At 37.7% G+C, this 27,397-nt stretch overlaps 2 protein-coding genes and 1 long non-coding RNA gene across 7 annotated transcripts; all 3 read right to left on the reverse strand.

Annotated features, from left to right (window-relative positions):
- Positions 1-1,682: 1,682 nt before the first annotated feature.
- LOC148802000 (uncharacterized) lies at positions 1,683-2,740 on the reverse strand. Its single transcript, XR_016082587.1, has 3 exons — positions 2,528-2,740; positions 2,089-2,450; positions 1,683-1,963 (listed from the first exon to the last, which is right to left on the reverse strand). It is a non-coding gene; the product is annotated as an uncharacterized LOC148802000 (long non-coding RNA).
- A 3,345-nt stretch (positions 2,741-6,085) lies between these two features.
- LOC104595283 (pleiotropic drug resistance protein 1-like) lies at positions 6,086-13,158 on the reverse strand. 4 transcript variants are annotated; one of them, XM_010255956.3, is made up of 24 exons: positions 12,660-13,158; positions 12,423-12,543; positions 12,216-12,304; positions 12,022-12,106; positions 11,720-11,879; positions 11,562-11,638; positions 11,314-11,367; positions 11,134-11,224; positions 10,739-11,040; positions 10,357-10,638; positions 9,956-10,272; positions 9,696-9,856; positions 9,509-9,612; positions 9,238-9,394; positions 9,052-9,159; positions 8,802-8,959; positions 8,355-8,687; positions 7,969-8,259; positions 7,796-7,879; positions 7,572-7,705; positions 7,247-7,474; positions 6,979-7,150; positions 6,622-6,876; positions 6,086-6,536 (listed from the first exon to the last, which is right to left on the reverse strand). In XM_010255956.3, exons 1-24 carry the CDS (start codon positions 12,986-12,988, stop codon positions 6,279-6,281), a joined length of 4,350 nt encoding a protein of 1,449 aa, XP_010254258.1. In that variant the 5' UTR covers positions 12,989-13,158; the 3' UTR covers positions 6,086-6,278. The 4 variants fall into 4 exon arrangements, with proteins under 4 accessions (XP_010254258.1, XP_088754458.1, XP_088754457.1 ...); XM_088898332.1 differs by having other exon boundaries at positions 8,802-8,965; positions 12,660-13,113; XM_088898331.1 differs by having other exon boundaries at positions 9,034-9,159; positions 12,660-13,113.
- A 4,955-nt stretch (positions 13,159-18,113) lies between these two features.
- On the reverse strand, positions 18,114-25,464 carry LOC104595284 (pleiotropic drug resistance protein 1-like). Of its 2 annotated transcripts, none has more exons than XM_010255960.3 (24): positions 24,873-25,464; positions 24,645-24,765; positions 24,468-24,556; positions 24,289-24,373; positions 24,003-24,162; positions 23,843-23,919; positions 23,565-23,618; positions 23,385-23,475; positions 22,974-23,275; positions 22,592-22,873; positions 22,193-22,509; positions 21,922-22,082; positions 21,727-21,830; positions 21,460-21,616; positions 21,256-21,381; positions 21,024-21,181; positions 20,458-20,790; positions 20,072-20,362; positions 19,885-19,968; positions 19,661-19,794; positions 19,334-19,561; positions 19,058-19,229; positions 18,687-18,941; positions 18,114-18,612 (listed from the first exon to the last, which is right to left on the reverse strand). In XM_010255960.3, exons 1-24 carry the CDS (start codon positions 25,199-25,201, stop codon positions 18,355-18,357), a joined length of 4,368 nt encoding a protein of 1,455 aa, XP_010254262.1. In that variant the 5' UTR covers positions 25,202-25,464; the 3' UTR covers positions 18,114-18,354. The 2 variants fall into 2 exon arrangements, with proteins under 2 accessions (XP_010254262.1, XP_010254261.1); XM_010255959.3 differs by having other exon boundaries at positions 21,024-21,187.
- Positions 25,465-27,397: the final 1,933 nt, after the last annotated feature.

Genomic DNA, 27,397 nt, shown 5'->3' on the forward strand with positions numbered 1-27,397 from the left:
CATTAGACTCAAGAACTTCCAAAATACCTACCAAGCAAATATCAACCCAAAATTCATCTGTTTACCCTTTCATCAAATGAAGATTCCATTTTAATCACATCGTTAGCTTAAAACACCCATAACCCATATCCACTTGATCCAAACACATCCAAACCAATCAGACCTTCCCAATCATCTTGGAATGCCAAAAAACCCCTACATATGAATTTTTAACCCAAAATACCTTCATTTACACCTTTGTTGTATCAAGATTTCATTTAAAGGCTCCAAATTGACTGAATTTCAAATCCGCCTGATTTGGGCCTAGTTGAACCAATCTGACCTTACTAATCACCTTATACCTCCTAGAAACCTTACCCTATGAAATTTCAACCAAAACATCCTTTGTTTGCCCCTTCATCTTATCAAAATTATATTTTGGACCCTTAAATTGATTGAATCAAGCCCTTTCTAGATCTACCTGATCCGAACTCATTTGACCCAATCTGACCCCGCAAATCAACTCAGACTACCTCAAAACCCTACCATGTCAAATTTTAGTAAAAAATCTCTAATTTACCCACTTATCCAAAAAAGATTCTATTTTGGCCTATCTTGTTGGCCCGTACATACGAAACCCTTCTCAATGATCAAATCCATTTCAACCCTCCACATCGTCATTGAACCAAAACCTCAGTTTTACCTAGTTTTTCAAAAATTGCCAAAAATCACTCTTGGATTTTCCAAAAATTACAAAATTACCATTATACCCCAATACTTAAAAAGACCTATTTTTTCATTTGAAAGTGAGAATCCACTATTCATCCTCTTCTCCACTCAAACCGAAACCAGGCGGCAACAAAGAGCTACCCACTTCCAATCTCCCTTTCTTTCTATTCTTCTTCTTCTCCTTCTTGTCCTTCTTCTAATCTCGAGTTTTCCACTGTTCATTGTCTCCTTCGTTGAACAACGGCGACACTCCTTCTCTTCTCCCAGCAATACTCCTCCTGATCCCTTCATCCCTCATCGTTTTCCCGCTTTCTTCCATCGAGCAAGAATTAGAAACTCCATTTTAATTTGTGAATTCGAACCCAAATTCATTGATCACCTTCTTCGGTTCGACACGGCGGCGACGTTTAACAATCAATCAGCTCGCAGCGGCGAAATCCAACTACTTTTTTTGGCTACATTCTAGTGGCTCTTGATCATTTCTTGGGGGTGAATCTTCATACAAAATGCCTCATCGGTCTCCCCTGCCACCGTCGACTCCTCAAATACATCGGAAGCCATTATCTGAAGACAAAAAAATCAAAACAGAGCTAATAGAATCGTCTCTTGCCGTTTTGTCTGAGTTCAGGTTAGGACATAACCCAGATGCATTTTACTTCAACCTGCAACTTTTTTTTTGGTTCCCGTTATATTAGTTTCTCTTGATTCTTTATGTTTTGATTTTCCTTTTTTCTTTTCATTGTCATTCTCTAATTTTCTTGGGTATGGCATTCGGGTATCGACCATGAGAGATGTCAGTGAATCTCTATAGAGTCGATCTCTGTAAACCTTGTGGTCAATAACGAATGTAGTGACGAGAAGGGTCACCATATGTCCTTGTTTGTCGGTTGGTAATGCTCAATTTTTTTTTTTTTTTTTTATTCTTCAGTTAGGAAAAAACCACTTTCATGTCTCATGTTCTCAGGTTTTTGTCCTTTCCTATTCGATTGCTTTTTTCTTTAATTCTTTTAGGTGAATTACAAAAGACCCTCCTGTACTATCAGGTCAGTGACAAAGTCCTGTCTTTTTGCAACAAAAACCCTCTGAGACAAAGACCCCTTTTGTTAATATTTTGTCGATTAACTTCGAAAAAATTTTCATCCGATTATGAAACTACCTTTTTATACCGTTCATTGTCTTCTCCATTGAAGTTAAGAGTCCGGCTTCCGTTGAAGTTAAGAGTCCGGCTTCAGTCCAGGCAGCTTCAGTTAGGGTACTGTGAGCAATAGGATAATAACACACCATGTGTTATTAAAACGTGTGAAGCAACGAAGGCGAAAGCTTAAATCATAAAACATTTGCAGAAAAATAATAGGAAAAAATAAAGAAACTTTGACTCACCATAGCGTGAAAACAAGCTCCGTAATCGTACGAAGCAACGAAGACATGATCGGACCCACTGTTTCGATTTCAGAACGGCATTTCAGAAGAGATGAGCTGCACCGCTGAAGATGGAAGAGGCCGCGCGTGACCGATCAACGGGAATCCATTAACGGTACTGAAGTTACAAGATACATAAACTAGAACGAAGAAGAAATCGGCTTTCCATGCATTGAGTGTCCGTACATCACTATCCAGCAATGCTTTGTGTATCGCCACCTCCGCTGCAAAGAGATGGTTGCTGCATCTCTCGTTCGATATCCAATCTGTGTTGTATCTTGAAGGGAGCTCATAGATATAAACCTTCAAATCGTTGAATAATCCTACAGAAAATAAAAAAAAAATAAATAAATATGAGTTTAAGTAACCAAAGCAAAGAAACAGAACAAAATACTCCAACCTCGAGATAGGTGTATCTCATTCGTTCTAGGTTGTTGCAAAACAGTCGTATTGCTCTCACAAGGCTCGAGAGACAAAGGTGTCTTTTGAAACAGAGGGTGGTTTTAGGAAGCGAGGTGGTCTTGCTGGAGCTACTGATGAGGTAAGAGTTGAAGAAATCAAGGGACAAAGGAACCTAGAGAACCCATCTGAAATATCCATACCAGAAGCTCTTATGTGCTTGTTCAAGAGCCTCATCTTGACAAAGAACCCCTTGCTCTAGGTGGTTCTTTTGAGGAGAGATGAGTTCAGTTGTTGAGATGGGGCTTTCGTTTTTAGTTGGAGATGAAGTGAGGATGAAGACAGACATGGAAGGGATGGGTTGGTGGTGGTTCGTTTTTACATCATTTTTTTAACAGACGAAATCGTTCTTTTTATTTTCTTTTTTTCCTGTCAATGCTCTTCTTGCGAAAAAAACAAAGAGAGAGGAATCCGGCTTCAGTTATGAGGAAAATATTAAAGGCCATAATCATGGTATGATATGTGAAGTGAAACTTAAAAAGAAGAAAAACAATAGGTTAAATAGATTTTAAGAGAAAAAGTAAAATGAAAAAAAAAATATTAATGGGGTATTTTAATAATTTAACCCTTTCCTTTTCGTCATGACTTAACTGCCATGGCCGTTCAAGGAGTCTGTTAAAAAAAAAAAAAAGTACAGAGGGGATTTTGTCACTGACCCATATTATAAGGGGGGGTCTTTGTCATTTACCATTTTTTTCTCTTAATGCCTCAAATCGATCGAGTGAGTTGATTCATTTTGAAACTTTTGGTTGAGTCGTAGTGTATGAATTCATATATATATATTTTGTTAATCCTGGCCGGAGAAGACTATCATGGGGATTTTCCTCAATTGATGAGCACTCAGCTCCTACAGCTAAAAACAAAAAGTAAGAAAAAAATAATAATATAAGAAAACAAAAAAAAATAAGGAAACGAGGACATGAATGACAATCTCTGTTTGCACTTTGCAGATCCAATGTCAGAACGGAAGGGGTGGTTAGCCAAAAAAAAACCCAAAAAAAGAATAATAAATAAACAAATAAAATAAAAAATGGATACAAAAAATAGAATAATAAATAAATTGAGAAGAAGTGAAATGGGGGGAAATCAGTTCAACAGGCTTGAACAGTAATTTTTTTGAAAGCAAAACAATTATAAAAAAATGGAATGAAAAAATATATAACAATAAAAATATAAGAAAATGAAAAATAATAAAAAATATAAAAGATTAAAAAAATAAAAAATAATAATTTCATAAAATAAATTTGTAAATAGGATTCCATAAGGAAAATATAAAACTGAATAATTTTTAAGATTAAAAAATACACAGAGACATAAATAAAATATTAAAAAACAAAGAAAATACGAAAATACAAAAATATAAAAAAAATAAAACACAGTAAATGAGATAATAAAAAAAGGTAATACAATAGTTTCCCTTATTTGTTGGTCTGTTTTAGCGTTTTGTTCTCATTATTGTTTGTCTTTATGCTTGTTTGGGATTTTTCATGTGGGCCCCACCTATTGGACCTGGGAGAGGGTGCCTAACCCCTTCCCTCTCCCGTACGAGTCTTTCTTGAACTGGTTAGCCAGTGCCTCAGGCTTTGGAGTCACTATTGAACAAAACGGTTTTAAAAATTACTCTTGGAGGTCCCATTACCTCCATATATATAACTGATGGGTGGTGACTCCATTTCCAGTCAAAGTGAACCATTTTTCGTCACTCACACATATGCACTTGGTATGGTTAATAGATTTCTTGCCAATTCAAGTAAAGAGCACTGATTAGTATGAGCTCGTATTTTGGTGGTGGTAAACCTATATGCTTGAAAGGTTTATAGATGCTGATCACATTGACTCCAGAAAGTTTACATCATGCTACTTATTTACTTTCATTTGGAGAGTAGTGTCATGGCAATCCAAGTTGCAAAAATGTATAGCTTTGTCAACTATAGAAACCAAGCATATATCTGTTATAGAGGCTTGTAAGAAGATATGGATGAAGAGGTTCTTCAATGAACCCGATTTGGAGCAAGAAAGATTCACACTTTATTGTGATTGTCAAAGTATCATCCACTTGTGCAAGAATCTAAGTTTTCATTCTAAATCCAAATATATTGATATGATGTATCATTTGACTCAAAATGCTTTTGAAGAAAAAGAAGCACAACTTGAAAATGATGACCAATAAGGGCTTACCAAAAGAGTTCAAATGTTGATGAAGTATTGCAGGTTTGGACATTGTGCAACCTTTCTCATAATTTAGGAGGGGAGAGATGGTTAGGGTTGCATCGTTATGAGGTGGGACCCACTAATAAAGAAAAGGCAAAATGTTTTATATTGTCTTGTCTTGCAACTTGCAAGCCAAGAAAACAAAGTGATTTATTCCCAACGTGGAGAGCATAGTTGAAGAGAGAAGGCCCATACCAAATTAAGAACCCACATGGTCCCGTACAACAATTCCAGCCCCGGCGGCCCGACCCTCATAGCAGAAATATCACCATCAAAATTTACTTTAAGCAAATTGACCGGAGGCCACAGCCAAGAAATCTCCTGGGTATTTCCATCACTACCTTGCTGCCGGCCTTCCAAATAAGCCATATAACTACAGAACAACGAGCCAATGTTGAAAGAAACTGAATAGAAATGGGGTCATCCATTTGAATTAATTGAACCCAGAAGCACCAACTACTTCACAAGCTCTCAATCAAGATGGGCCTCAACGTGAAACTCTCTGCCAACAACATTTCAACAGTAAGGGGTCGTTTGATAACGGCTCAAGTTGGTGATATGAAAGACTTAATTGTTTTTTCTTTTAGTTGTTAAAATAATTAAATAACAAAATTTTCAAGAAATATATATATATATATATATAAAAATTCAAAAATTAAAATAATACAAAAAACTGGTAACCCATTGAAAAGGCCGGACGGGTCGGTTCAACTGTCTTGGTCAATGGGTCACAGACCAAGTCCACGGATTTTTGTAACATATGTAGCTGGTTAGAGGTTAACCCAAACCAGAATTGTGACCGGGTCACCGATCCAACTGGATGAGTCAGCGATGGGTTGAAACATATGTAGCTGGTTAGAGGTTAACCCAAACCAGAATTGTGACCGGGTCACCGATCCAACTGGATGAGTCAGCGATGGATTGAAATGAAACTGGAATTAACTGGTGTTAACAAGTTTCTTTATTGTATAAACAAATAAAGGTGAACCATCTCTTAGAAGCTGTTTTTTCTTTTCTTTAATTTTTTTCTTCTTGACATGGGTTAATCTATTTGGTGGGAATGATTCATTGGGGAGTCTTGATCTCCCAAGTTATTAAAAGGGCACTTACACAACATATCCTGCTAGCTATATAGCTAAAACATGAGCTTGGATCTACCAATCTACCACAGTGGAACACTGAGCGTAGCTTCCTCTGGTGCTTGAAAACCAGATCAAAGATGAAATTGATGCAAGGGTTCACCGTCACCCCCAGTTATTGTGATAGAACCTTATTATAAGATGATCACTAGAGAAGATGCTTGGTATTTATTGCAACCCAACTACTATTCAGAATGCTAATTAAAAAAAAAGATGTCTTTAGTTCGCCTAATATTGGATACATAGGGTATACATACTAAGAAAAGAAAATGCGTGTAATTCTAACAGCTGATTACTCACTTCAATCCTGTTTGTTTCCTCTAACTGTTATTGTAAAACCTCCTATCTTGTTTGGAAATTAAATGCTCTAATTGAAAAGGCAAAGATGAAACCAAAGAGCACAGTAAATCCAACGATCACAACAGCAACAACTCCAATAAAATCATGTCTGAATCCAAAATAACTCCTCAAGAATTCTTCCACTGTCTCTCCTGATTCAAGCTTCTCTTGTACATCTCCAAACTGTGATACAACCAGTCCGTACAAGGTCCAGGAAAATGGGTTTGCCCAATAGTACCATCTCCACCATATAGGAATCCTCTGCAGACAACCAACAACAAAAAATAAAAGAATTAGTCTTTGTTGCCTCAATGCTGTGGCATAAATAAGATTGATCAGAACATACTGTTCGTGGAACTATAAATCCAGAGAAGATGTTCCATATGGATTGGAATGCTGTGCAAACTATTGCAGCAATGTTATGGTTGGGAGTCACGGCCACTGTCATCATCCCATAAAAGGTGAAGTATAACAATGTCACGTACATGAAGAAGAGATACCAAAAGAATTTGTCCACTGTCCATTCAAAGCCAATCATGGAATACACTATAACTCCATATATTAAAGTCTGCAAGAAGATATGTGGAACCTCTACCATAACCTGAACTACAAACCAGGATATTTTGTGAGAAATACAAAAACAACTGTGTTTTCATTTAGGAAATCTTCCTAGTTAATCTCTCAATAAAGTCAAAGATATTACCTGTCCAAATGCATATGGCAAAGCTGAATACATTCCAGCCGCTCGCTCTCTGTAAAAAACTGTTCGTTCAATTGCCACAATTGGTTGCACAGATGTGCAATTTTGTACCCCGAGGAACAAAGCAGCAGAATACATAGACCCCATTGCATTAAAAAGATCTTGTTGTTTCTTCCTGCATTTTTTCAATATTGAAATTAAATTCAGAAGGGATATGGGAATAAAGAGTGTAAGTTTGGGGGTTTCTACAATTTTCCTGAATGACAATTACCTTCTGGATCCAAGATCCCAGAATATAGTCCCATACATAAGAGCTATAAAGGTTGTGAAAAGCAGCCTTACAGCTGTGTATGGTGGGTTTCTCCAATATGAATAATATTGTTTCCACAGACAAGCCACGGATTGGGTGAAGAATGACTGTGAGTATCGAGTAGGGAAGTAAAGATCTCTTGAACCAGGAGAAGGTGTATTTAGTTCATTGATCAGTGCTTTGTTTCTCCTGAAGCATCCACCATGGACTAGTATGATTTAGAATACAGAAATACTTCAAGTGTAAAATAAGGAATGAGGGACAGATAATTAAGAAACGAACCAACCTATAAAGTTCAGAGTTTTTGTATATATCAGTGAAATTGACCCCTAGAGCTGCTTCCTGTTCTGTGGTAGTCACCTCCAGCATCCATGTTGCTGGATTATAGCCTTCTTTTATTTTATTGACTCCTGGGATACCCTTGATACAAGAAAAAAATTGTATGATGTAAGACCGGAAATTCTATGTAGAATAATTACCTACCTACAGCCTTCTTTCTGCTTGTCTCACCTCAAAATATTTGATTAGATGACAAGAATGGCGTCCCAATTGTCCCATATATATTTCTTCTCCTCCTTGCTTCAATAGAAGAAGCTGTTTTTCCAACATTAAAGGCTTTAATTTGTAAATATTAGTTAAATCATTAATAGCCTGATGATTCTTGAATACTAAACATGTATCACCTCATCAAAGGCATCAAAGATGTCAATGCTTGGCTGGTGGATTGTGCAGACTACTGTTCGTCCTGTGTCCACTGTGTTCCTTACTGTTCTCATCACTATAGCTGCCGCCCTTGCATCAAGTCCAGAGGTTGGCTCATCCATGAATATTATAGATGGATTTGCGACGAGCTCAACTGCTATTGTTAGCCTCTTGCGCTGCTCGATTGAGAGACCGTTCACACCAGGCAAGCCAACCAGAGCTTCCCTTAGCGAGGTCAACTCCACAAGCTCCATTACTTCTTCAATAAACATCTAGTTTCATCAGTTAGTTTTACCAATCAGTAAAATCCCAAGTAGGCCTGAACAAACAAACATAAGAGAAGGATTAAGATTTCAAATCCACCAACCTCTCTGGTGGCAGACTTGACCTCAGAAGGTAATCGAAGCCAAGCAGAAAAGAGTAGGGCCTCATAGACTGTAACATGAGGAGAGTGGATGTCATCCTGCTCACAGTATCCAGATATACGGGCAAATGTTTCCTGCTTCTTTGGGTATCCTGATATAGTGATGCATCCCTCAATATATCCACCGGTTTTCCTCCCAGCCAAGACATCCATTAGAGTGGTCTTACCAGCACCACTGATACCCATAAGAGCTGTAAGGACTCCTGGCCTGAAAGCTCCACTCACTCCCTTAAGAAGCTCTAGGCGATCTTCTGGAACACCTTGTGCTTTGAGTTCCTGTGTTTACAGATTTCACAAGTAATCATTGGTATGATCAAATAAACTATATAAAAAGAAAAAACCCTTCCTTCTCATAAACAAAGTTGCCTCTTTTATCATGTTCTCAAATACCTGTGGCATGTCAACAGAATATCTAATTTCATCAAAGATGATGGAAAGAGGTTGAAACGGAAGAACCATTCCCCGTTTTCTGTTCTGATTGCTATTGACAGCATCTGTCCTTCCGGGTGAAATGCTAGATGGCATACTTCTCATTTCATTACCTTCCTCTGCATCTTTGTAAAACCAGTAAATTCAGACCCACAAAGTAGAGCATAGATAGAAAATCAAGAAGTTCAAACACCTGTAGATGAGGTCTGACCAGCAGAGTTCTTTCCTCTTGATGATAGCTTGATAAATTCTCCGGTTCTGTTAGTCCATTTCTCATTCAAGCTCTCCTCAGATATAATTGGCTGAGGTTTTCCAAATGCTGCAGTGATTTGATTCAATTTTTAGCACAATATGTATTATTATTGAAAACAAAACAAGGCAGCAATAGCATACTCACGATTAAGATAAGAGAGAGCCAAAGTGAAGAGAAAATTGAATAGGAACATGTATCCCACCAATACCCCCACTCCAAGCCAATACCAGTATGCCTTAGGGAAGATGCCACGAGACTTCAAGACCATCACTCCTAGTGGCTCTGTAGAATTGGGAGGAACCTGTAGCAATGAAATAAAATTTATACCATAGCTAACCTCAGAGAAGGGTTCTCTTCCTTTTTTTTTTTTTGATTTGTTTTCTTTTTCATGTCATTTCCAAAGAAACCTACTTACATGGCTCCAACTGTTCCCAAGGAACTCATTCACTGCTATTGCATTTTGCCCATACATCAGAGGTGATGTCCAATAACCCCATATCCACCATTTCTTCACATCCTCTGTAGAAAAGATTAGGAAAGAATTGAACCTCAGACCCCGAAGAGAGAATGATGAAATTTATCTATTTGAATTAATGTTGTACCTCGTGATAGGATAAATCCACCCAAAACCATAAGTACAAGTAATGAGAAGGCCCCAAATGTGTTTGCAACAATCATGTTTCTTCCCACTGCCCCAATAAATCGGAAAAGTCCAGAAGCCATCTGGTTAACACAAAGCAGTAGAAGGTACTGTTTGAAAAACCTGCAATAGAAACATTCTTCTGAAGTAATGAACTGTAAAAGACAAAGTAAAAGGCGGCTTTGATGAAAGACACCATAATATGTTTTCAATAGTCTTTACCTTCCCGCATTTGGATCAAAGCCTATGACATAATAAGTCATGAACACCCAAACTGCAACTTCAATAAACGTGTATGGGATCTTGAGGATCCATGTGGGCAGTGCATATGCCCATGAAGGGTAGAAGAGAAGGTCTCTTTGCTTGTAAAACACAGGAAGCTTAACTATTGTCAAGGTAAGCTCTGAGTATCCGTTAAACATAATCATCAGGAGAGTGAAAAAGAGTGCACCAACGTAAATCCCACCATCAATTACTGAATCTCGGTGCATCTTAACACGTAGGAACATTGTCATTGTAATGAATCCCATAATTGTCAGCTGAAACAAGAGGTTAAAAAAAAATTAAATCACAAAAATGAACTAGGCATTCTTAATCAATAGTTCCTAAATCCCATTACCCACTTGTGTCATCTTGAAAATGTAGACGAAGGAGTTCCTCTTCATTAGCAAGAGCTCTCTTGAGATGCAAGCTTTCAATAGTTCCTTCTTGCTAACACCATACTTCTTAGTTGTTAAAGCAGCTGGGTGGCTCTTGGTTTTTTCAAATGGGTTAGCAAGTTCATCTCCTAATTTCAAGCCAACATGGAATGACTGGAATGCCTCTGCAAATTCCTTGACAGGGATGAACCTATAAGGCTCATCTTTACGTGCCCAGTACTGTTCCTGATCCTTCCATGATGTTACCTATCAAATGCAAGCTGTTGTCAGTCCTGGCTTTACTATGGGATGCAGTGGGAGAAGAAACATATGGGATTAAAGAAATGGATTTTGAAGCTATACTGACTTCTTGCAAGAAGTCTGCGACTCCTTTCCTCTCAGGACATTTGAAACCCATTGATTCAAAGAATTCCAGCACATTTTCACAGGGGCCCTGGTACACAATCTGCCCTTCCGAAAGGAGAATAATGTCGTCAAAGAGTTCATAAGCCTCTGGTGCTGGCTGAAGGAGAGAGATTAGAGCAGTCCCATTGAGAATATGGACAGATTGCCTGAGTGAATTCAAAATCTGGAAAGTTGTCGAGCTGTCCAAACCAGTTGATATTTCATCCATGAATAATGCCCTTGCTGGTCCAACTAGCATCTCCCCTATCCATATTAATTGAGAACTTCAATTGGATTAACTCAATTCAAATTCACATGAAAAATGAAAATGGAAAATAATGAACTGGAATGTCCTGCCTGTTGTAACACGTTTCTTTTGTCCTCCAGAGATACCTCTGAACATTTCATCTCCCACAAGGGTATCAGCACAAATCTCAAGTCCCAAAATCTGCAATTTTGAGAGGAATAGGACAGAAGATATTCAATCTCATCTTCTATTCTAGGAACCTTGTTATCCATCACTGGTTTCATTTATACCTTTAGTATATAATCCGTGACTACATTGGCTTCCTGTCCTTCTAGTGCAGCTGCCTGCAAGAGTACCCAAAAAAAAAGTCTCAACTTCAAGGAATAAATGCAGAAAACCTGTTTTGCCTCTGAATCAAAAGCAGCTGCAATCTACATAAAAACCTGTTTTGCTGTCAAACTATCAAGTTTTTCTCTTAAGGATAGACCCCATGACAAACCATCTGAGGGTGCCTGGTTCAAAGTAGCTTCTTTCTTACCTTCATGAATATATCAATGTCAGGATCAGGTTTAATGTTTGCCTCCTTTTCTCTTCTCGAAAGCTCTACCAACATTTCTGAGGATTTATCCAAAAATTAATTAAGGTATTATGGAAGTTCATGGATTGAATTCTCTAAGACAAAACTATTCAACTTACCATATCCGGTTCCAACACCCTGGCATCTTGCAGAAAAAGCCAAGGTTTCTCTCACTGTCATTTCCCCTATATGAAGATCATATTGACTGATGTAGGCTGCTGTCCTCTGTGGGACAAATTCATCCATTTCATGCCCGTTGTAAGTTACTCTCCCTGAAAACTGTAATAAGTAACTTGATTCAAATTTGAGCCAATTGATGAAAACCTTTCACTTTAAAAAGAACCAAAATAAATTTTTAAACCAATGGACTTAACAGGCAAAATTCTACATAGCATGCCACAAGGAGTGAATTCTTCCTTACTTTAAGATCAGGACCAAGCTTTCCTGCCAGGGCCAAAAGCAATGTAGTCTTTCCTGAGCCTGGGGGACCTAAAAGGAGTGTCATTCTGTAATATTCACAGCAAGAAATGAGGAGTGAATACCATAAGGAGTCTAATTAGCTAAATACAACCCAGCTTTAATGTGATCATATTGAAACTGTGCTCTTCTTCTTACCTGCAGGGTTTGATTATTCCGCTAACATCATGAAGGATGGATAGGGGTTTCTTTCTACTTGGAAGAATATGGAGATAGTTCAAGAATTCCTGTGGTTTGAAGGAGATATTACTGTGCAAATATTGTGGCGTGGATACAAAGATTACAGGCCAGAAGAGACTATACATGAATACATGGTGATCAAAATATTGAAAGCAGTTAACTCACCTCAAGCATGTTAACAGAGAAGTTGAAGATTGTTGGCAAAGCTCTGCTTCCAACATAAGTTTCTGCATCAACATTTAAATGCTCAAACCGGACTTCGATTTTGGGAATATCAAGTCCAACTCTGAGCACAACCCAGATTCAGAGAAAGTAACTCGGTAAGTATATTCAAGGGAAAAAAAAATTCAGTTCAGAAAGAAAAGGGAAAGGAAAAGAAGAAAAAAGAAGAATCTCTAATACCTATCAATCCGGTTTTTGAGCTTCAACAAAAACTTCTCATTATCCTCCTCTGCAACTCTCAACAACCTCTCTAATAGAATCTTCTTCTCCTGTAAGCCGAGACTCTCAATATCAACTTGTTTGGTCTCACCCCCAACTCCAGACAGTAGACCTTTCCTTATACGGTTATAAGTGGGCAGTTTCTGAAGAGCAGCCCACTTCAAAGCTTCTTCGTCATCATCATGGCGGGACGACCTCTGGAAGACGTCGTCGATTATACTGTTCCTCCAAATAGAAGAACTATCAATACGTAAATTACTACCAACTCTGTTACAATCACTACTTTCCATTACGCCACCCAAAACTACCCAACTTCCTGAAACCCACCAGGAACCCAATAGAACCCAGAAATATAAATGCTGAAATCTTGAAGTTCTAAGAGTTTGTCCACGTGAGGGAGATCTTTTTTTCAGATGAAACGAAAAAAAAAAAAAAAAGAAGCAAACATAAATCAAGTGGGAGTGTGGGACTCAACAGCTAGTATGCAGAACACTGTTCATTCTGTAACACTGTATGTTCCGGGATGGGCTGGTGACACAACCTCTTTGGCATGCGTGCCACCTTATGACACCTGGTCCCACTGGGTCCCACGAACTTAGAAGATGAGGTTGCTTCCGTCATTCCGTGGCATAAACTCTTGTAGAGTCTAGAGTGTTTTTCGCATACTAGTATATGACATATATGAATTCCATGCAAGACTTCTGTGTCGATAGTTGGAAATGGAATTGACCTGCCACCAAATTCTGTTGGATTGTTTTGTTTGGGTAATTGAACCAGGAAAGGAAAACCCAGGAACCAGTGTATTATTGTTTGAAAATGTGAACCCACAACCCTTCTGATGTTTTCATTATCATCAACAAGACAACATGCATGTATTATTGGAAGGAGAGGAGGATGAATTGCACTCAAAGATGGCAAAAAATTCTTTGCCAACCTCTGAGTCTGATTCAAATACAGGTGAGACTACAGATTTTTTTTTGGAAACTTCCTCTGTCAAACGGTTTAAAGTTGAATACAGATGAAGTTTCTTGAATGATATATGGAAAAGCTGGTTATGGTGCGGTGCTGAGGGATCATGCATCATGGCCGGCTCTGTCATAGCTGCTTCATTTGGACCATCTCTATATATGTCGTTGTGCTAGCAAGTCGATCAATTGAATGCTTCTTTTGGTTTTGTAAATAGATGTGCTAACAGCTAGGGTTGCTCATTATTGCCTAGCGAATTAAGAAGGGTCTCTAGCTAACAGAGTCTGGTGTCTATGCCCCCATGATATCTCTGTGTAGATCATGGATGCTGCATGCAGTGACTTAATTAGAACTTGATCTCTGGTTCTGTTATGCTATTATAATTAGGTGTTTACCAAAAAAACAAAGAATAAGGAGATCTGAGGAAAATGAATTGCATTAAGATCATTGGTTTAACTTGATTAGGATCTTGGGGATTAAGTAAATAGAGATCACTTTTCAGGGATTCTCATTTCTGTTTGCATTTCCACAAGATGATCCCAACACCAAAAACAGAAGGAAAAAGGAGAAAAAAAGGTTTAGTCCACATGGTCCTAGACTCCTTAGCTGTGAGGTTTCTGATGAGAGTGCTGTAGAAGGTTTTTTTTGGTAATCATTTTAGAAGGGTTAATCAAATTTCTTTAATGCTTTTATTGAATTATCTAAAACCTCCTTGACTTCATTAATATTTCTTAATACATATTGCACTATTCAGGCATTTTAGTACATCCAAAATAGTGAAATACCCTTTAAATAACAGATTTTCTATAAATGAACAAAATGCCACTAACCTACGTATAAGAGATCAATTGAAATGGCAAATTTTATGCGCATGACGATGGCATATCAGTGTCAGGTATTGGTGCATCAAACATGACCAATGTTCAGATATCTTTGCAACTACTAGATAAATCAAATTAAAAATTGGGTCTGGACATATACCAATAAACAGACAAATCAATGTGCTTCACTGCTTCCATATTATTATTATAATATGTGAGTGCGATTTTGGATAACACAATGTTCAATCAGGAATACTTTCTCAAGCTTGGGAGACTATCTTCTTCTTGAATCCCCTTTCTACAACAACAAACTCTTCAATTTTTTGCTCCTTGAACTTCCCTTAGTAGTGGGTTTCTTAATACCTAAAAATAACAATTAAAATGAAGCTCCTGCAGCCAATCATAATCCAATAGGATACGAGTTGAGTAGGACTAGCTTGTTCAAATAAGTTATAAATATATAAGAAATATAAACTTGCATAGGAGTCTAAAACATATACATATCATACAACAATTTTATTAATAATACGTCAACCAATGTTTTCAGCTTCTTATTTTTATTGTTTTGTTTTTTTAAGAAAAAAGAGAAAGGAATTTATTGATAAAAAAACCAAGGGGGACATGAACCTTACCCCTTAAAACTAGTACAAAAGAATAGAAAACTTGTATAAAATAAACAAAGAAATGTAAATTTAACAAACATATAAAGGATAATAGCCTTTATTTGGCCTTGAAGATTTAGGCACTGGAGCTAGAGGCTTGTTTAGATCTTGATCCTTTTTGGATTCACAACCCATCTTCTTCCTTTGGACAATATGAAACTTTGATCAACACTATTATCCTCTGCTTCACACTTGTCAGGTCCCTCAACATTCCCAATACCTGAATCCCCATATATATATATATATGAGAACTATTATTCTCATTCATCACTAGATTGGGATTAGAATCTATCAAAATAACGCTCGTACCTAAGGGCATCATTAGTCTTCTCTTTTTTAAAACTTGTTGTTTATCCTTGTTTTATCTACAATCCTGCATGCAGTGGTATGCCCAACCTTGTAGCATTTTAATTTTCACAGTATGGTGGTAGGGCTTCATAGACTATCTACTACTGAAAATTAAACCATCTTTTTTCAGAGCCAATCCAAACTCTACCAGAGTGATGGGACTTTAGAAGATCAAGTTCAATACAAACCCTAGCCTGCATAGACTGAGAAAGAGTAATGGTAGTAGCTTGATCAAACTTGAGGATTGGACCAACCATCTAAGTAATCAATCCCTCCACATAAAAAATTCATAGGAAAATATGGAAAACTAATCCAAACTGGAAATATAGATGATTCTTATCTTGAAGGCTTCTCTCAACCAAATTAAGCTTGAGAAAGTCTTCCTCCTCCACAAAAAACGAATCAAGTTGTGCTTGGTGTCCAACATTAATTGTGACCCAAATCTTATTCTTTAGTAGAATTGAAGGATTTGCAAATAAAATCCTACATCAATTAATTCTAGCAATAAGGGTCAGCCATTGTCCCAATTCCTCTTCTAGGAAATTAAAACGACAACAAGTTCTCTCTGCTTGAGTGTTGCATTAACAACAAGAACATGGAGAGAAGGTTTTTCTAGAGGGATGAGCTTTGAAAGTATGGAGGCAAAAGTGGTTTAATTTCTGTGCCGGATGATCCTCATTGGGATTCTCCTTCACATTAAATTGTTATCATATCAATCCCCATTGGGATTCTCCTTCCCATTAAATTGCTTTCATATCAATGGATTTGATACATCATTGATAAATCCATCTTACATTTCTTCCTTACTATGAAAAACATTTAGAATATATAAAATAAATAAAGGGCTGCCGAGTGCACGAGGCTCCCGCCAATGTAGGGTTTGGGGAGGGATAGATGAGTGCAGCCTTAGCCCTGCACTTTTGTGTTTTCAAATTAGAATATATAAAATAAATTATCTTTTATTTTTCAAAATTTCCCTAATAACTAAGAAAAAAAATCATTTTTGGCACAAGTTTTCATTAGACTAATGAGTATAAAAGATCATTGACAGATACGTTTATAATTCTTTCCTGCAATGAAAATCATTTAAAACATATAAAAATCATTTATAATTTTTTAATAATTTTCCATAAGTTGTTGGGACACCCTATAGAAATTGTCAAAAAATTCAAAAATAAATCAGCATTTTTCCATATGCATGACTACGGTATAAATTGTATTGTTTTCATCAGGTTCCACATATCCACACCATTGGATACCTATATGATGACACTCCCCATATCAGGTGATGGTGTGGATATTTTAAACCTTGAACAAAACATGTGCATTGCATGGGTACTGACTAATAAATGAATAAATACAAGGAAAAAAATGGTAGTGTGTTTTGGTTAAGTTTTCAATCACCCAGCTTTAGCAACTGGAAGACAAGTGGAACCATGATTTAGGTTTTAAAGTTCTCTCTCTCTCTCACTACTCAAAGAAGCTTCTTAATGTTTGAATAAAGCTCTAGGTAGAAGTCTAGAAGACCCATTAATTAATTAAAGCTTGCTTTTGGAGGAAAAGAAAGAAGATTTATCTCAAGAAAGGGTTTTTGAAATATTTAAAAAAGTCATATGACGTCACATCTCACATGCAACCGAAAGTGAACGATAACTAATCGAGGGGTAGTATAGGTTTTAAAACTTTAAGGGTATTTAAGTAATTGTCCATACTTCAGGATGGGGTGCTCTGCTCGCCTTTCATCAACAGCAGAAAGCCCTAGTTTCCTACTTCCTAGTTAGTAAAAGAAAAATAAACACTCCCATTCCCCATCCTCTGTCTCAGACAAGAACCATTAATATAACCATTACAGTACGTATTAAATGCAATAATGCACATATTAATTTCTTTTTTTTTTTGAGGGCCCACTACCATATTACTTATTTTATGTACAATGCACATCCCAAATCCAAATGTGCATGATAGTCTCTCTCTCTCTCTATTGGGATTTGGGAAGGAAGAGTTGATGATGTATTGCAGTGTTTGAGCTGCACGCTTTCATTTTAAAATTTTAAACTAATGGAAGAATTGTTGAACTAGGAAAAAGGTTCTTAAGCTTCTAGAAGGATTGTTGATCAATAAAAATGTTCTAGGACTAGGAGGACTCAACCAAGTATGGAAAAAACGGTGCTTCTACAAGGAAGACAACCCTCCTCTACGTCTTCTTCAACTAGCTCCTAGCTGCTAGCCCCTCCTTTTTCTTGGCAATTAGACACCGTTTAATAACAGCTGAAGCGGCTGAATAATGAATCATTGCTTTGTCTTTTAGTGAATGTGTTGTCGACTCTCAGTTGTTTAACATCTGAAGCTGAAATGTGTTGTTTACTCAATCTTCCAATATTTTATTGTTTTTTTCTGTTAAAAACCGTTATTCAATTCTGTCATTCAGCTTAATTTGCAGTGAAAAAATTCAGTTATTTCAGCCAATGACCCAGTAATTGAGATGATTACTTGATATCACTCAAAAAAAGTAGGCGTCAGTAGACGGCTCAACCTCTTGGCTGGGTTTTAGAACATTGGGTTGAATGGAAAACTTAAGGCGCTTGGACAGAATTCTTTTCATGGGGGACTATGGAACGTGCTCAGTAATGTAATCCCAGTAGAGACATAAATGAAAATTTGTTTGCTTACATTTACAATACTATCTCTTGACTCACACATCTCTCTCTCTCTCTCTCTCTCTCTCTCTCTTTCTCTAGACCTCCTTCCAATAAACCAGGACTTTATTGGAATCTCGTCATGTCCTTACCAAGCTTGGATCAATAGCAGAAATCAATCACTTCATTCCTGTTTTGCTCCTCTTGACTCATGTAAAACCTCCTATCTTTTTTGGAAGTTAAATGCTCTAATTGAAAAGGCAAAGATGAAACCAAAGAGCACAGTAAATCCAACGACCACAACAGCAACAACTCCAATAAAATCATGTCTGAATCCAAAATAACTCCTCAAAAATTCTTCCACCGTCTCCCCTGAATCAAGCTTTTCTTCTACATCTCCGAACTGCGATGCAACCAGTCCATACAAGGTCCAGGAGACTGGGCACACCCAATAGTACCATCTCCACCATATAGGAATCCTCTGCAGTCCAACAGAAAAGAATTAGTCTTTGTTACCTCAATGGTGTGGCATAAATAAGATTAATCAGAACGTACTGGTCGTGGAACTATAAATCCAGAGAAAAGGTTCCATATGGCATAGAATGCTGTGGCAATTATTGCAGCAATGTTATGGTTGGGAGTCACGGCCACTGTCATCATCCCATAACAGGTGAAGTATAACAATGTCATGTACATGAAGAAGAGATGCCAAAAGAATTTGGCCACTGTCCATTCAAAACCAATCATGGAATACACTATAACTCCATATATTAAAGTCTGCAAGAAGATATATGGAACCTCTATCATAACCTGCACAACAAACAAGGATATTCTGTGATAAATACAAAGACAACTATGTTTTCATTTGAGAAATCTTTATTGTTAATCTCTCGATAAAAAAAAAAAAAGAAAAGAAAAGTAATTACTTGTCCGAAAGCGTATGGCAAAGCTGAATACATTCCAGCGGCTCTCTCTCTGTAAAAAACTGTTCGTTCAATGGCCACAACTGGTTGCACAGATGAGGCATTTTGTATCCCAAGGAACAAAACAGCAGCATACATAGACCCCATTGCATTAAAAAGATCTTGTTGTTTGCTCCTGCATTTTTCAACATTCAAAATAAATTCAGAAGGGATATGGAGATGAGAATGTAAGATTGGAGTTTTGGTTTATTTTCTACATTTTCCTTAAAAGAGAATTACCTTCTGGATCCAAGATCCCAGAATATAGTCCCAAACATAAGAGCTGTAAAGGTTGTGAAAAGCAGCCTTACAGCAGTGTATGGTGGGTTCCTCCAATATGAATAATGTTGTTTCCACAGACAAGCCATGCATTGGGTGAAGAAAGACTGTGAGTATCGAGTTGGGAAGTAAAGATCACTTGAACCAGGAGCAGGTGTATTTAGTTCATTGATCAGTGCTTTATTTCTCCTGAAGTATTCTCCATGGATTAGTAAGAATTAATAAGTGCAGCAATGATTTAAGTGTCAAATCAGGCATGAGGGTTAGATAATTTATAAGTGAACAAACCTATAAAGTTCAGAGCTTTTGTATACATCAGTGAAGTTGACCCCTAGAACTGTTTCCTGTGCTCTGGAAGTCACCTCCAGCATCCACGTTGCTGGATTATAGCCATCGTTTATTTTACCGACTCCTTGGATACCCTTGATGAAACAAGATTATATGGTGTAAGACTGGAAATTCTCTATGGAAAATTTATCTATCTACAGCCTTCTTTCTGCTTAATGTCTCACCTCAAAATATTTGATTAGATGACAAGAATGGCGTCCCAATGGTCCCACATATATTTCTTCTCCTCCTTGCTTCAACAGAAGTAGCTGTTTTTTCCAAACATTGAAGGCATTTATTTATAAATATTGGTTAACTCATGTATAGCCTACTGATTTTTTTTTTTTTTTTTTTGAATTAAACATGTATCACCTCATCAAAGGCATCAAATATATCAATGCTTGGCTGGTGGATTGTGCACACTACTGTTCGTCCTGTATCCACTGTATTCCTCACTGTTCTCATCACTATGGCTGCTGCCCTTGCATCAAGCCCAGAGGTTGGCTCATCCATGAATATTATAGATGGATTTGCAACGAGCTCAACTGCTATTGTTAGCCTCTTGCGCTGCTCTGTCGAGAGACCATTCACACTAGGCAAGCCAACCAGAGCTTCTCTTAGTGAGGTCAGCTCCACAAGCTCCATGACTTCCTCAACAAACATCTAGTTTCATCAATTAGATCTACCAATTATTAAAACCCCAAGTAGGCCTGAACAAACAAACATAAGACAAGGATTAATATTTCAAATTCACCAACCTCTCTGGTGGCAGACTTGACCTCAAGGGGTAATCGAAGCCAAGCAGAATAAAGAAGGGCCTCATAGACTGTAACATGAGGAGAGTGGATGTCATTCTGTTCACAGTATCCAGATATACGAGCAAATGTTTCCTGCTTCTTTGGGTATCCTGATATAGTGATGCATCCATCAATGTATCCACAGGTTTTCCTCCCAGCCAAGACATCCATCAGAGTGGTCTTACCAGCACCACTGACACCCATAAGAGCTGTAAGGACTCCTGGCCTGAAAGATCCACTCACTCCCTTAAGAAGCTCTAGCTGATCTTCTGGAACACCTTGTGCTTTGAGTTCCTGGGTGTACAGAATTATCAAGTAATCGTTGGTATTGTCAAATAAACTAGAAAGAAAGAACCCTTCCTGTTCATAAGGCTTGATTTGGAAAGAGTACAAATACAAATATGTACAATGCAAATACAAAGTTTAGAAATGCAATTTACAAGGTTTTGTACTGTACATATTTGTATTTGCTTTCTTCCCAAACTGAGCCTAAACAAAGTTGCCTCTGTTTTGAAGTCCTCAAATACCTGTGGCATGTCAACAGAATATCTAATTTCATCAAAGGTGATGGAAAGAGGTTGAAATGGAAGAACCATTCCCCGTTTTCTGTTCTGATTGCCATTGATAGTTTCTGTACTTGCAGGTGAAATGCCAGACGACATACTTCTCATTTCATTTCCTTCCTCTGCATCTTTATAAAATCAATAAGTTCAGACCAACAAAGTAGAAGGTATATAGAAAATCAGTAGGCTCAATCACCTGTAGATGAGGTCTGACAAACAGAGCTCTTTTCTCTGGATGATAGCTTAATAAATTCTCCGGTTCTGTTAGCCCATTTCTCATTCAAGCTTTCCTCAGATACAACTGGCTGAGGTTTTCCAAATGCTGCAATGATTTGATCCAATTATTAGCACAAGATGTATAAACATTGAAAATAAAACAATGCAACAATAGCATACTCACGATTAAGATAAGAGAGAGCCAAAGTGAAAAGAACATTGAATAGGAACATGTATCCCACCAATGCCCCCACTCCAAGCCAATACCAGTATGCTTTAGGGAAGATCCCACGAGACTTCAAGACAGTCACTCCTAGTGGCTCTGTAGAATTGGGAGGAACCTATAGCATTTATATAGAATTCATACCATAGCTAATGTCAGAGAAGGCTTCTTTTCCTTATTTTTAATTTATTTTTCTTTTTCATTTCAATTCAAGAGCAACCCACTTACATGGCTCCAGCTATTCCCAAGGAACTCATTCACTGCTATTGCATTTTGCCCATACATCATAGGGGAGATCCAATAACCCCATTTCCACCATTTCTTTACATCCTCTGCACCAAAGAATCTTAGACTATAATTGAACCTAAGAAAGTAATCCAGAAGAGAGCATAACAAAATTTCTCTATTTGAATTATCTTGTACCTCGTGATACGACAAATCCTCCCATAACCAGAATTGCAAGTAATGAGAAGGACCCAAATGTGTTTGCAACAATCATGTCCCTTCCCACTGCCCCAATAAATCGGAAAAGCCCAGAAGCCATCTGGTTAACACCAAGCAGTAGAAGATACTGTTTGAAAAGCCTGCAACAGAAACGTTCTTGGAGTTATTTTCTGATGTAATGAACAATGGTAGGTAAAGTAAAAGATGACCTTGATGAAAGGCACCATAATGTGTTTTCAATATTCTTTACCTTCCTACATTTGGATCAAAGCCTATGACGTAATAAGTCATGAACACCCAAACTGCAACTTCAAAAAACGTGTATGGGATCTTCAGGATCCATGTGGGCAGTGAATATGCCCAAGAAGGGTAGAAGAGAAGGTCTCTTTGCTTGTAAAATACAGGAAGCTTCAATATTGTCAAGGCAAGCTCTGAGTATCCGTTAAACATAATCATCATGAGAGTGAAGAAGAGTGCACCTATGTAAATCCCACCATCAATTACTGAATCTCGGTGCATCTTAATCCGTAGGAATAGTGTCATTGCAATGAATCCGAGAATTGTAAGCTGAAACCACAGATTAAAACAATGAAATCACAAATATGAGCTAGGCATTCTCAACCAAAAGTTCCTAAATCCTATTACCCACTTGTGTCATCTTGAAAATGTAGACAAAGTAATTCCTCTTCATTAGCAAGAGCTCTCTTGAGATGCAAGCTTTCAATAGTTCCTTCTTGCTAACACCGTACTTCTTAGTTGTTAAAGAAGCTGGGTGGCTCTTGGTTTTGTCAAATGGATTAGCAAGCTCATCCCCTAATTTTAAGCCAACGTGGAATGACTGGAATGCCTCTGCAAATTCTTTGACAGGGATGAACCTATAAGGCTCATCTTTGCGTGCCCAATACTGTTCCTGATCCTTCCATGATGTTACCTATCAAATGCTTGCTGATGTCAGTCCTGGCTTTTCTAAAGAATGCAATGGGAGAAGAAACATACGGGAGAAAGGTGATGGATTTTGAAGCTATACTGACTTCTTGCAGGAAGTCTGCAACTCCTTTCCTCTCAGGACATTTGAAGCCCATTGATTCAAAGAATTCCAGCACATTTTCACGGGGGCCCTGGTACACAATCTGTCCATCCGAAAGGAGAATAATGTCGTCGAAGAGTTCATAAGTCTCTGGTGCTGGCTGAAGGAGAGAGATTAGAGCAGTCCCATTAAGAATATGGATAGATTGCCTGAGTGAATTCAAAATCTGGAAAGTTGTTGAACTATCCAATCCAGTTGATATTTCATCCATGAACAATGCCCTTGCTGGCCCAACTAGCATCTCCCCTATCCATATTAATTGAGAACTTCAATTGGATTAACTCAAATCAAATTTACATGAAGAATGAAAAATGAAAAGAAATGAAAAACAAAAGGACTGTCTGGAATGTCCTACCTGTTGTAACACGCTTCTTTTGTCCGCCAGAGATTCCTCTAAACATTTCATCTCCCACAAGGGTATCAGCACAAATCTCGAGTCCCAAAATCTGCCATTTTAAGAGGGTTACGAAGGAAGATATTCAGTGTCATCTTCTATTCATGGAACCTTGTTATCCATGGATGGTTTCGTTGATACCTTTAGTATATAATCCGTGACCACACTGGCCTCCTGTCCTTCTAGTGCAGCCGCCTGCGAAAGTAACCAAAAAAGTCTCCACTTCAGGGACATCTAAGTGTAGAAACTAGTGTGCTCCTATTTCATATATTAGATTCAAGCAATTAGTTGGTCACTAATCAAAAGCAGCTCCAGTGTGTGTCAAACTATCAATTCTTGATTTCTTTGTCTTAAACATAGACCCCATGAGGCCATGACAAACCATCTCAAGGTACCTGTTTCCAAGTAGCTTCTCTTACCTTCATGTAAATATCAATGTCAGGATCAGGTTTAATATTTGTTTCCTTTTCTCTTCGTGAAAGCTCTGCCAACATTTCTGCAGATTTATCGAAAAGTTAAATCTCAGGCGCCTTGGAAATCCTTGGGCTGAATTATATAAGCCAAAACAATTCAGCTTACCATAACCGGTTCCAACCCCCTGACATCTTGCAGAAAAAGCCAAGGTTTCTCTCACAGTCATTTCCCCTATATGAAGATCATATTGACTGATGTAGGCCGCTGTCCTCTGTGGGACAAATTCATTCATTTTGTGCCCGTTGTAAGTTACTCTCCCCGAAAACTGTAATCTCAGAAGTAGAGAACCCAAATCAGTTTTTAAACCAGTAGAGTAGATGTTTGACCAAATAAATAAAGAAAAACAGCCAAGATTCAACAAAGCATGCCACAAGGAGTGATTCTTCCTTACTTTAACATCTGAACCAAGCTTTCCCGCCAGGGCCAAAAGCAATGTAGTCTTTCCTGAGCCCGGGGGGCCTAAAAGGAGCGTCATTCTGTAATTTTCACAGCAAGAAATGAGACATGAGTATCATAAGGAGTCTAATTAACTAAACAGAACCAAAGTTCAAACCAATCAAGACTCCTTACCTGCAGGGCTTGATTATTCCGCTAACATCATGAAGGATTGATAGTGGTTTCTTTCTACTTGGAAGAATATGGAGATAGTTCAAGAATTCCTGTGGTTTTATTTTTGAAGGTGACATTACCATGCAAGTATATACACAACAATACATGGTGATCAACATATTGAATGCAGTTACCCACCTCAAACATATTAACAGAGTAGTTGAAGATTGTTGGCAAAGCTCTGCTACCCACATAAGCTTCTGCATCAACATTTAAATGCTCAAAGCGGACTTCGATTTTGGGAATATCAAGTCCAACTCTGAACATAAACCAAGAAGCAGAGGAAGTAACTGGGTAAGTGTATACGAAGGACCCAGTTGGCCAACAAAGGAAAAGGAAAAGAAAAAGAAGAAGAGTCTGTAATACCTATCAATCCTGTTCTTGAGCTTCAACAAGAAATTCTCGTTATCCTCGTCTGCAATTTTCAACAACCTTTCCAATAAAACTTTCTTCTCTTGTAAACTTAGACTCTCAATATCAATTTCTTTGGTCTCACCCCCTACTCCTGACAATAGACCTTTCCTTATACGGTTATAAGTGGGCAGTTTCTCAAGAGCAGCCCATTTCAAAGCTTCTTCGTCATCTTCATGCCGAGACGATCTCTGAAACACGTCGTCGACTATACTGTTCCTCCGTATAGAAGAACTATCTATACGTAAACTACTACCGACTCTGTAAAGCTCACCACTCTCCATTCCGCTACCCAAAACTGCCCAATTCCGTGAAACCCACCAAGATGGCAAGATCCCGATAAAACCCAGAAATACAAATGTTGAAATCTTGAATTTCTGAGAGTTGAAACAACTCAAACTCAGAGAAGGAAAACAGTCATAGATGAATTGTCTGTTAGACGACAGGGAGTTAGAAAGCTATCAATGAATGCATGTGTATATATAGAAATGTCTTTAGACCACTGAGAATTGAGATATTAAAAATTCGGTAAGATGCCCACGTTAATGTCCAATTTGCGGACTTCATTGGCTTAAAAAAAATCAGTTTTGCAGTTGTTTTGTAATAAAATAATAATACGTCCTTGTACTGAAAATCAAAATAAATTTATTTTTTCTAAGACTTTTGTACTTAAAATTGGTAATAAAATTTGGGGTTATAGTTGATAAGGGCAACTTTGAGTCCTAATATCAATAAAAATAGTTTTTCTAATATAATTTTTAAAATAGGTTAACTTTTTTAAAAATATATCAAATAAGGGCAAAAATATTATTCATCTTATTTTCCCTCCAAACCATCTCTCTCAAAATTAATAAATATTGATCATAGATCTCTACTCTGTTTTTCACCCTTGTAAAAAGAAATATTGAACATCCATAAGTTTTGATTCACACTTTCACATGCCTCGTATGCCATACTGGTCCCCCTGATTGGAAAACTCGAACTAACAGCATGCCCATCTTCAACACCTCCTTCAAACAACCAGTTATACACGTCCCAGGACACCTGAATCGGGACCCCATCAACTTCAATCCTCTCATTTTCCCTGAAGTTCCATTTGAATTGCTTAATCTGCAATACCCTTTTCCGATCGACACTTAAACAAAGCCTGGGTTCATCGTCACTCACGTTGCAATCAATCGAGATGTCTCTGGTCTTGCCGGAGGTGGGCGGAGGCAGCGGTAATGGTGCTGGTGGATGGTGGTCATTGAGGTTTGAGGGGCTGGGGCGGAAGCAAGATGGGAAAGAGCTAGAGTAATCAGATTTATTCGATGGTTTGGAGGAGGAAGAAGATAATCAGTGTTTTTGCCTTTATTTGATATATTTTTAAAAAGTTAACCTATTTTAAAAATTATATTAAAATGACTATTTTTATTGATATTAGGGCCCAAAAGTTGCCCTTATCAGCTATAACCCCATAAGATTTAGGGAAAATTCCCGATCAGTACCCTATACTTTGGCTCGAGTGACAATTTGGTCCCCAAACTTTAAAATGTGACAATCCAGTACTAAAACTTTCAAAATGCGACAATCTAGTACCTGAACTTTCAAAAGGTGACAATCCAGTACCAATTGCTAACTAGTCTGTTAATCAGCCATTAAATGACATTTGAAAAGTCAAAATGCCCTAAGAATGCCATCTAATTCTTTTTACCAACCATCCAAATGTTGACAAAAAACTGAATAGTCCCAAATCCTAGCCTCTTTTATTCAAAAAAGTTGGTGATTGTTTAGAAAAATCTAGAATTTGGGAATGTTCATTTTATTGTCAATGTTTGGATGGTTGATAAAGAGAATTAGATGGCATTCGTAGGGCATTTTTGACTTTTCAAAGGTCACTTAACAACTGATTAACAAACTAGTTAACGGCAAGTACTGGATTGTCACTTTTGAAAGTTTGGGGATCAAATTGTCACTCGAGCCAAAGTACAGGGTACTGATCAGGAATTTTCCCTAAAATTTACTTCTTGATAAGTTGGTAAAAAAAAGGGTAAATTTCTTAAACTACACCTACTGTTTAGCTAATTGACTAAGTGTACCCTTATTGTTTGAAAATTGACTAACACTACCCCTACTGTTTCTAACAATTGACTAATACTTTCCTTACCATTAGCTCTCGTTAATAGAAAGATGAAAAGGACTATTTTACCCCTACTATTTCTGAGAACCAACGAATGAACCGCCACACCCTTCATCCTCTTTCTTCTTCAACAACGGAGTGCTCTGTTGAAAAAGCAGAGAATGAGTGAACTGAATAGGGGCAGCGGCGGCAACCCCTTTTGAACCCATCTCTCTTTCTCTATCTTCTTCTTCTGGATGACGGCAACGACAGCGACAACCCCCTATGAAACCCCTCTCTCTTTCTCTCTCTTCTTCCTTTGGGCGACGGCGATGGTAGTGGCAACCCCTTGTGAAACCCCTCTCTCTTTCTCTCTCTCTTC

The sequence above is a fragment of the Nelumbo nucifera genome, chromosome 2 (assembly GCF_055504915.1).
Source record: "Nelumbo nucifera cultivar China Antique chromosome 2, China Antique-T2T, whole genome shotgun sequence".
Lineage (NCBI taxonomy): Eukaryota > Viridiplantae > Streptophyta > Magnoliopsida > Proteales > Nelumbonaceae > Nelumbo > Nelumbo nucifera.